Here is an 11,221-nt window from a genome sequence, read left to right on the forward strand (position 1 = left end):
GACTCTTCCGTTTAAAAATCAAAACTGATTTTTTTAATTTAATTTTAAAAGTTTAGATTAAATACGTACAGTAAAATCTAAATACATGCATAATTACTGGCTACCTAGCCCGTACCTTATTTTTGTTTGGGTGTTGTCACACCATGCACATCTCGTGTGACACACAACCCTGTTACCAGGGCACGGTTACACGATGCGTGTTTTTAGCTGAATTGAGGTAGTAAATCTGCTGTTCTCGTTTGCAAGATCCAAGAAAAACGAGTCTTTTCATTACCGCCAGCACTTGATAATTTAAACGCTTGAGGCGCAAGTCGTATCTTTGCTTCAATGAAGTTTGAACGCTGTATTCTCTTCCCTTCTCTTTTTTTGTGAAGCCGGGGTTAGTCTTTGTTTCGAGGACTTTTCTGCAAAATGTAAATGTGAATTATACCTGTCTTATCGATTTTTAATCAAACCATTTCAAGTTTTAGGCTTCCGTCACCATTCGCTGTGTTTGCAAATTCCGTGGTTTCTTGATTGAAAATTTCATTACCTTTGTTGTCAAAAGAATCGACCTGAATCCGTTGAGCTTCTCCTCGTAATATGAGTGTCACCATTTGATTTTGGTCGCTCACTTGTAGAGCAGTGGAAACATCCGAGCACACAATTTGTAGTGAATGGTCATAAATCGTCTCTTCTTTAGCGGAAAGAACTACGAGTACGGGAACTTTTTGTAAGGGATTGAGAGTACCCTCTGTGGGCGAAATCTGAAATTCAGTCGGTAAATTATCGCTGCTCAGTCGCCACAAGACGTCAATCGGCGTGACGTTCTCGATATAAAATGTTTTTTTATTCTTACGGTTTGGCAGAAGTTTGTTAAAATTCAAAATCGGTTGCTGTGGCGAAAAAATTGACATGGATGGCTTTTTTACGGGTGGCATACCAATATTTCTTTGAATGGGTCTATCCAATGTAGAAACATTTTTTTTTCGAAGGTCACGTGTCTGAGTCTTTTCTTCTGCTGTAATTGTCGCTACAGATTGTTCCCATGGACCATGAAGCTTCAGTTCTGGTATACAACCATAACAATTGATCCGAAATTCTACTGGTTCGGGATTATCCCTGATACAGCAGATTAAAGAGTTTTCTTGAAGACCATTTTTTGAAGGGTTTGCCCACACCATCACATTACTTGTGTCATTTTCCTTGAGCTCGAGTGCACGTGGAAACACAGCAAATGTGTTGTCATGTTCTAATTTCAAGACTAACTCGACGTAAATAGGATATTGGCTGCTGTTGGATATCCGAAACACTTCGACATTGTTTGGACTCGTTTTTTGCCACTCTATAAAATCTTGCTGTGTTTGTGGTGGTTCCGCACATTGATTGTTGACAACAAGTGGTCCAAATTCAAACTGATTTCTCGAAGTCACAAACTTTTTACGGACAAAGTGATCATCTGAGCGAGTTTTTACTCGGTGCATGAAGACATTTCTAGGCTCGTTGTTTATGGTCGGTACACCGCAAATTCCACGACAGAGTAAATTAAACTCATGCTGGCTTCCTACGATTTCAAATCCCAAACTGCAGTCGAAAATTCCAACATCAGTAGAAGCAAATAAAACAAGTACATCGACGCTCGAGTGCGGAGCAATAATCCACCGGCTTATTGAAGGGGAACATGATCGCGACTCCGAGCTTAATACTTCAGAAGCTGCCCGAATTCCAATACTGTTTACGCAACTTGACTGTACTATACATCTTTCTGTCTGTGGATTCGCATCTGTAGTCGTAACCACCAGATCTTGTTCATTCAATTCGGATCGCGTCAAATATTTATTTGGACCATTTGCTTCAGCAGCCTCTTGATAAATGTCGCTGTTCACTTCCAGCTTGTGTGAAGATACCGTATTCGCTGATCGTAGAGAAAATTTAGCGACACTTTTTCGAGGAAGTCGTTCTGGGGGAGATTGAACTAACTGAACCGTTGTAGTGGTAGGGATTGGCAAGCGGCTACACTTCCAATTTTGGGTAAAATTTTCAATAGCAGACATGATCAAGCTATGGAGAATGTGCGGTGGACCAGCTTTTTTAATAGAAATTTCCAATACATAGTTGTCTAGGGTGAAAACTTCGCTCGCCTTCGCCCACAAATCCTCTGCCTGAATGTCTTCGCCTTGGGGTTGACCAAAGGCTGCTTTGTCATGCATTATCAAGGAAGCTAGTTGGCATTTCATGTCTTGCAATATTAGTGAGTACTCCAGAAAGGTAGCAGGCTTAGATATATTTGCAGCTTGTGGGCTCGCCGAATCCCATATCACCTTTTGTACTGGACGAGTGCTTTCGAATGAGTTGTAGAATTCAGCTTCGACGGGTTCACCACTCTTAGTGACTAGATCCTGCGTTACTTTTTGACTCGAAGCTAACTCTAAATGCTTTTGATCTTCTGTCTTAATTGTATTATCTTCGTTACAACCGCTCTTTTCCGCATTTTGCGCATTTAATTTTTCTGTAACACCATTTGCGTCATTGAGTAATGAAGACTTTAGAGTCAAGTCATTATTTGAAGTCAATGGCGCGTTAGAGGCAGTGCTATCAGCTATAAATTTTTGGCTTGTGGTCAACGCACACAGAGACTCGTACGTGTCTTCGTCAAAACTCAGTACAATAACTCTGACCGCTAGAAGAGGTTTGAAGTAGCATTGCAGAGTTTCTTGAAAACTCAAGAATGAGTTTTCAAAACTGTCCAAAACACTGCCTTTTTTCATATCTGGTTGTGCCATTCTCCACAAGATAACGTGGTGTAATAAATAAGCAAGCCTTTCAGAAGTGGTTTGGCGTGATGTCTCTCCTTGCGCAAAATCATCAGCCAATTTTGGCATCTCTATATGCATAGGGTCAATTGCAACGGGACTGACGCCGAGCGCTTCACGCATGGCATCTGCTAAAGGGCCTTTGGCAACACAAACTGACTGAATTGCGCCATCTATCGTCCATACAACCAGTGACTCCTTTTCAGCAAGAAGGCAAGCTTGTGTTGACCTTCCGCATTGCGAAGGCCCGACCACAATGTAATCGATGCCTTTCCTTGGTATAATATGAAAGTCCGCAAAGCCGTTTGACGACAAGATTGTTTCTCCAAAATCGCTATTCTCCTTCGAAGTGAGATCATTTGTTCCCCTTAATTTAGCAGGGTCGGCATCTGATTGACCCACATCAGATATGTGTGCGGGGATTAAAATGTTGTCAGCCACGTATTCCGCTAAAGATGTTCCTGGAACGCGGACCGGCAATCGCAGCGTCTTTTCCGAGGTGAAAGCGTTTAAGGATTGCAGTTGAGCTTCATCATGCTGGTACGCGGAGTCAAAATCCAATGAGAATACTTCAACCGCGTAATCAGAGTCATTGCATATCTCCACATGCCGCTCCTCTGGCGGGGAACAAGGAAGCACGGGACCAAATTCAACTAGAGGCGGGTGAAAAGAAATGCGCAGCTCAGAACCCTCTCCACGGCACACAATCGATCGCGTTTTGGTATCTGAAGAAACTTTGATTGGAAGCCTTAAATAAAAGTGGCGCTCTTTATCCGGAATAAAATCAATTTTTATGTTCATTTTGGACCCCGGGGGTAAAAGTCCTCTGCGTGGGGTAATGTCAAAATTTTTTACATCCTTCATTGAACCCATCGGCTTTTTAAAGACCCATTCGGCAGGCACATGGGACACGTTCTGCATCTGGGTATAGATCGTACGACACATCCCGACAGCTATCTTGCCAAATTCGAGATGTTCCGTGGAAATTTCAATCTCTGGCACTGTGACTACAGCGCGGACCACCACAGTGCAGGGGGGTCCGTTCTTTACTAAAATTGAAAGTTGCGCTTCAAACTTACCCAAAGCAATAGACTTTGAGGCGCTAAATTTAACGCTCAATTCAATCGACTGTTTCGGGGGTAATTGCACCACTCGTTCAGGTTCAATTTGAATCCCATTTGCCTTTGCTAAATCTTGATCGATCTGGAAAGAAGCTGGGCCATGACCGATGTTAGTTACATTGAATCGTTTGATATTATGTGCTCCCACGACAACATTTCCATAGTCTAATACAAATTGAGACAAAACAAACGATAGTTCTTCAAGCTCGCGTTTCGCCTTTGCCTTGATATTAGATCTGGACGAAGGTGGCCGCGGAGAATTAGTAGAACGCCTGGACCCCGTCTTTATCTCCTCTGCTTCTTTTAAGTTGACGTCTTTTGGCTCGATACTCGTCATGTTGGCCTTAGCCATTTCTTGTGCTATGATGAAATTCGAAAAAAATAAGCGACACGCTTCGAATTCAACATCCAAATCGTCAGCCTCAGGTGTCGTAATACTACAAGCCGGACTGCCGGGTACTTCACCACGCTGATGAGATATCTTTGTTCTGGATAACGCAAGCCCATTGTCTGCACGTGCGCTTGATTTGGTCAGTTGTAAGTCAGACTGTATTAAGATTGCACTCTCATCAAGTAATTGTCGATTTGTGTTCGCCGTACGGGCTGGTTTGAGCAGTTTCTGCTCAAGATCAAGCCTTGCTCGCAATTGTAACTCTTTCCACGTCGCAAAACCATCATACATAGCATTGACCTGGTCGTTCTCGCGCGGCAAATTGAGTGTGACTGCAGCAAATGTTCCACAACCGAAGAGTTTGAATGGGAAAGGTTGAAAGTGGGCAAGTTTAATCACAATGTTTTCATCGAAAAACTCCGGAATTCCAGGTCGCAAGCGCACTATGATGCGTTGCCTTTCGTTGGAAGCAATAGTCCCAGTGGTCGGGAAGAACTCACACGTCCTTCTGCGTGCGGTCTCGTTGACAATTAATTTGAAAGAAAAAGGAACTTTGCCGACGTTCAAAATGTGAAAGTCGCGACTATGTGTTTTGCTGTAAAATACTTGGCCAAAATTGAGAAAATTTCTATCCAGCTCGTAAGCTATAGACGACGCCTCCCCCGACAGCATTAGCTCGTATTCGGGCCCACCTTCAATTTCACATGCCACAATGCTCCTGAATTTACGGTCAGCATGCCCAAAATATACAAATTCAATTTTTTCACTCTCGTTGGGCCTTAATCGCCCACAAATCGGCAAGATATCAAAAACTTGATTGATAGGAATGTATGGTTTGATTGATGACACATCTTTCTCATTTTCAACAAAAATCCATCTGTAACTTGTGTCTACTCTCGATACATTTGTCACATTCATATAAATCGACTTTTGTGTATCGTTGAGTGTGCAGCCGAAGTCGATGTTGGTCGTCTCGAAGGAAAGGTTTGGAAAATTGATGTCGCCTATAAGATCAACACTATCCTTTTGAGGGTGATCTGTATAGACTACTATAACCTTTCCATTGATAACTCGACAAATGTGGTCATCCTTAAATCCCGGATGAAATACCACGTTCAAATCAAGCTTTTCGCCAGGTTGTAATAATGCCTCCCAGCAATCGAGTGCAAATGGCATCTGCGTGTGAAGTTTGAAGGACAATGGGAGTTCGCAATCATTGGTGAGGCAGAGAGAACGCGACAATGTTTTAATTTGACTCCCAGGATGGTGGATATACTCGAAAGACAAAAACGACGATGAGAAAATTAGTCTCGGATTGACGAATTTTGCCCGAATCAAAGTTAAAAATGAAACTGTGCTGACTTTATCGTTCCCCACACGTGTCTCACACGTAAGTTTTTCTTCTATCAGTCCAGCTGAAGATGACAGGCCCTTGAATACAAAAACACACGCTGTGCGTGGCTTTAGCTCAATTGTATTTGGAAAGATTGAAAAAACAGGTTTTGCCCGGTCTTCTCCATTAATACCTTCACATTGATTATTATTTGACGGATTTCGCTGTTCACTTCTCGATTTCTTCGAAAATCCTTGGGTTTTGGTAGAGCTGATTTTGCGTTTATCAGATGCTGCTGCTTGACTTATCCAAGAAAGCACCTGCACACGCTTCCCCCTGTTTTCGAGTGTACAACTCCACTCACACACTTTGCTCGTCAATTGGTACTTGAAGTCGATTTCTCGAAAGTCACTTGACGACCATATCGTCGTTCCTGTTCCTGAAATTGACAAGGGTACGACAAGGCTGTCTCCATCATTAATTAAAATGTGTAATTGATCCTTATACGCCACAGTATCATCCATATTAGCTACAATTACCAAATCTAAGCTTTCATTAGCCATCAGCACTCCTTCCAATCGATTGATCTGGAATTTGGAGCAAGCCTCACGAGTAAATGTTTTAAAAATTGCTGGAATGACAGATACATTAGTCATACGAAGGATTCGCTCATGATCAACAAGGCAAGAGCAGTTTCCCCAGTTAATCTGAGATTGGTCCAATTCAACTTGCGGACCAGAACCAGCAGCGCTTAAGATCACAGAAAGGGGAACGTCCGTGCTCCCTAGAACATTGATCGTCAGTGAGAGTCGAATGCTACCAACTTTTTCGCACAAAAATGAGATTTCTATTGGCACTTGTTCTCCTGGGCTTACTTTGCCAGATAATTGGCTAGCGGTATAAGTGGCAATGGCACGAGAATAACTATCTTGCTCTGCGATTTCAAAGCGTCCAAATAAGAAGGAGGACTTGTTTTCCAACACCAGCATTTGTTTGTGCGGGTAACGAAGAAAACATCGGCCAAAATCGAGCTCACGTTCGAGAACTGTCAGCTCAGGAACAAGGCATTGAGCATTGATTGGGATAGCAAGCAAGTCGGCTCCAACACCAATGACGCCAACAACAAGCTGGTAGTGATACACCTTAACGTTAAGAGACATGAAATGGATCGTAATCTGCTCTTCCTCGTATGGACCAAGCTTGCCGTCCGACGGATTCACCTTAAATTCTTTTTGCTTGTATTTCGCTTCTTCCGGAATGCATATAGAATAACTTAATGCAATATTTGAGGTGTTGACGAGCTTTATCGATCGAGACTGAGAAAATGAATACGAGACCGCACCGAAATTCACTTGGTCAACATTAAATCGAAGGATGGGAGGGATCACCTGCGCTTTCATGCGTACTTTAAGTTGCTCGTCGGAGCCTTTCAAGCCAAAACAAATTGGTTGCAAGACTTCGCCTAGCTCTTGGGAACTGAAGGTGACCTCAATTTTAAGCATAGTATTGACTGCTAGAGTACCATGATCTGGACTTACCGTTATACTCATATTAGCAGGCATTGTTACAGAAATCAACTCAAAATCAGCTGAAATCTCGCCTTTGTTCTGAATCGTGAAGTTGCGGGTACGTTCTTCGTTAATAAATATATCGCCGAAATCCAGATGCTCATTGTAGACGATTTCCACCTTTGGACCAATACCCTTTCCTGTCAGTTGTAGAGGGAGTCGGGCGGCCTTCCCTGCTATTTCTAAGAAGGCACGGCAGGAGTACGAACGAGCAATATCTGGTTTGAAACAAACGACTATGTCAACCTCGGAATGTGCCCACACCCGCCCACTTAATGGTGAGATCGAGAAGCACGCATCCACGAATTGCATCGAATCGTCAAGGCTTGCCTTACGCAGATACCTGTACTTTGTATCCAAGGCCTTTCGCACGTCAAATGGCGAGTGTGTACATCTCGAGTCTACATCGTCAGTCTCTCCGAGTTGCAGTTGTAGTTTCTCGCGCTCTGCTGTTTCCATTCGGGAGAGTTCGTCGAGTAAGTAGGACCGCTCTTCTTCCTCCCGGCTAGCATCTGCAAATGATTTCCAAGAAAACTCGAGGGCGTATTCGGACTCGTTGCAGATCTTTACTGTTTTGCAAGACGACAGTGACAAATACGTTGCGCTAGACTCCACCAATCGTTGACTCAAGAACAGGTCAACCTCAATCACGCGACCTGTTAGACGGACGACAGCCGTTTGACCGGTACTGTCACTTACCTCAAGTTCGCCTTCACCTGACTCCAAACATGGCGGAATACAACTCAATTCAATCTGCACAGCAGCCCGTTGGGTCAAGGTCGTACTAGACGGAGTGACGCGAAAGTGCTCACTCGTCTTAAATACAAATGAAGCGCCGCGCGTCCCTACATTTCGCACAGTCAGAACGCGAGTCGTGGGCATCTTAACGGGGCAAATGCCGAAGTCGAGCTTGTCCGGCAAGTCTAATGCTGCGAAGCGCCCCTGCACTCGAACAGGCAATAGGAACCGCTCGCGCTCCGTGCAGCACACAAGATCCAGCGAGTAATCGGTCACGTCATGTGGAAGAAACTCAAGAACGAAAACAATTTCCATTCCCGCAGCCACCTTCCCGTCGACTGGGGTAGACTTAGCACAATCCTTTTTGTTTCCAGCATCCCACGGTCGAACGCGGTAAAATGGAGAGCGTGGAGTCTCAATTTTTAAGCGACGCACGACAGTGTCGCAGTTACGAAAGCGGAGTTTGATACTGAGTGGCTCAAATGGCGTGTATTCATCAATCCAAACTTCGGAAGGTGAAGGTTTAAATAAAGGCTGATGGAGCGGCACGGAGCTTGAAATATGCGCCGTGTGATCCTTGGTATCCAGAAGCTCTATAATTTGACTCGTTGCATGCTTAATGGCATGGGCTTTGGCTGTTGAAAAGCCTGTGAGAATCTCGCTTGGCTTCTATAAGAACACACCGAAAATGAGGTCAATTTGATACCTCGTTACAGCCATGGAAGGAGCAGATTAACCGTACACGGCGCTTGGCCATAAATCAAAGGGTATCAACTTGCTTTTCACTTCGCTTTTAACTTTGTGAGGGTGAAGGGGCGCCTTAACGACCTGCTGACTAGCCGTCGCTCGTTGAAAGGCTCCAACCGGATACCTGACTATTACAGCTCAAGGCAACATTTGTGCGCGATATGGATTGAAAACGCAAATGTTTATATAATTTGAGTCTGGGTTTTAGGCTTTTATCACAAAACCCATCTCTTGTTTTTTTTGGGAAATTTGGGTTTTAGTCACAAGGCCAAACGCAGGTCCGTCGCGGACTTGACAATCTTTTCTATGCCGTATTCTCCTCGTTCTTGTATTTATACCATCATCACAGCGGCTGGTAGCCTGGTATCCGCTTGACGGCCTGAGCAATGACAGACCCCGACTGTCTCCGCCGTTGATCTTACCGGGGAGTGCGTTGATGCTGTAGTAGTCCCTACTAAATAACGGGGGGAAGTAAAGTCGATGACGTTTGGAGTCAATTTACTGGCTCCTTGCGACCACAAAAAGCCCAGTCTGCTACCTATAAACACTGAAATGCCAGCGTCACTTATCGACTTAAATCGAAAGGTGTTAGAGCTCATTTAATAAGATGCACAGTTTTTTATGTCCATGACGTAGTTGAACGTTGTCGAGCATTGCGCTCGAGGAAGAGAAAGCAATGTGGATCAACTGAAAATCACTTGACATTCAAAAGACAGTCTTCTTTGCAAGTTACGTGCTACCGAAGCTCTTTAACAGGGGGAGAGGAATAAATCAGTCAACTAGTTGCCATGTGCTATTGTATCACTGAATCATCTTTTCAGCGCATTGAAGAAAATTCACGAAAGCCTTACAACTATGTAGCCCTCCCTGATCAGAAGAAACCTGCAGGTCCTTTGATGTAGAATTGTCTGAGATAGTTAGCTCACGAGTTCGCAAACAGTTGCAGAGCATTTGATTATTTGACTACAGATGGAAAGTCAAACTTAGAAAACGGATCAATTTGAATAACATGTTAATAGGCGGCGGTATGACGTTGTTATTGGAAAATATCTGTAAGCAATCATTGCTCACGATCCTAGCCGTGTCATTGAAATTTAAACAGCTCTTGGCTTTTCTATTAGTAGGGCAGCAGCTGATAACACTGCCACTTACAAATTGGTATGTAAACTGATGCAGTCAAAATATTTTAAGATGTTTTTTCAAGGGTAGGTGAGCACGGCCTGCATTTACATTTTGCAGCCACCAAAACCAAGCGAGGGAGAGCTGTCGCAGAATATCCCGATGGTCACCCATTCGGTTGTTTGCTCACATTTGCTTCTGACTTAGAGAAGTCGTATCGTATTATTCATATCACCACCAAATCAAGGTGAAGCGTGTAAAAGAACGCAATCACTCGATCGTTGAGCATCTACGTGGCGAGGCCCTCGGCCACTACACAAGCTGAGCTTGACGAATTAAAAGCTCTCCGAGCTCACTTCTTGGTTCTTCGAGAAATTCCGATGGATACGTACTGCACTCGACTTTGTGCTCAAAGAGGAGGCGCTCCTGTACTCGCGATGCGGAAGGTTGCTGTGGTGCTCGCCCTGGCGAAACCGCTGCAGATAACGAAGAGCTCTTTAAGCGATGGATGCAGTAGCACCGGAAAGTTTCCTCGCTATACAACTTACAGTTTAGCCACAGGTGAACGCGTGTGGAACGCCATCTTCGGTTTGAGTTTGCCAAAGTCAACGCGCGTCGCCGAAGAAAGTCCCTTCGGCGACGCATAAGTTGATCCATCACGCTCCCGCGAGCTCTGTGTCACTCACATGGGTGATTATGCGACCGCAGTAGCTCAGGGTCATAGCTCGAGCTGAGCTCATGGCCCTTCGGTTTCTGTGGTCATTGCCGAGAATTGCAGGGCGTACAACGACACGGATTGTCAAGATCCCTCTGGTCATAAGCGTCCACAACGTCTGGGCAGTCTTGCCGAAGTGGAGCTACAAACTTCCACTAGTTCTCGATGTCGGGGTATTGCCGCCACTTCACAAGATACTGGGTTTGACCCTGGCGACGACGTCGACCCACAAGACGTTCCACTTGATTGTGAACAGCACCATTCTCGTCGAGAAGAGCCGGCGGCAGACGACATTAACCGGGTCGATCGCCGTCCGGTGACTCGCGATGTTCTTCGAGCTCTTGAGGACGAGGTTTGTCGCTATCAGGGTTCCGCTGAGCATCATGCAGGGGTCGCATACCGCTGCGCGGAAGACCTCGAGAGCCGATCGAGTGACAAGCCTCTTAAGCCCAGGCTTGGAGCACGTTCTGTACCAGCTGCCTCACGTTGAGGACTATCGCGCTTTGTAGGAGCGGCTCCTAGCCGTTGAGGAAATGACGCTTCATGCGAAGGTGGAGCGCCTGGCACCGTTGAAAATGGGAATCGTTGCACTCTGTGCTCAAAACCAGTTGCTGGTTCAGCTTTTGGGTGGTCGAGCACCTGTGGGCGCCGCTCCGGTGCCAACGCTTTCACGTTTACTTGCTCTGGATCCCGGTAC

General features: G+C 44.9%; 1 protein-coding gene across 1 annotated transcript; it reads right to left on the reverse strand.

Annotated features, from left to right (window-relative positions):
- Nucleotides 1-449: 449 nt before the first annotated feature.
- PHALS_01750 (PapD-like) lies at nt 450-8,700 on the reverse strand (the record flags this gene model as incomplete). The annotated part of the gene is made up of 2 exons (XM_024716203.1): nt 450-8,612; nt 8,686-8,700. The coding sequence occupies 2 exons, from the start codon at nt 8,698-8,700 to the stop codon at nt 450-452; spliced, it is 8,178 nt and encodes a 2,725-aa protein (XP_024581825.1).
- Between the last annotated feature and the right edge of the window lie 2,521 nt (nt 8,701-11,221).

The sequence above is a fragment of the Plasmopara halstedii genome (genome assembly GCF_900000015.1).
Source record: "Plasmopara halstedii genome assembly, contig: Scaffold_1583, whole genome shotgun sequence".
Classification (NCBI taxonomy): Eukaryota; Oomycota; class Peronosporomycetes; order Peronosporales; family Peronosporaceae; genus Plasmopara; species Plasmopara halstedii.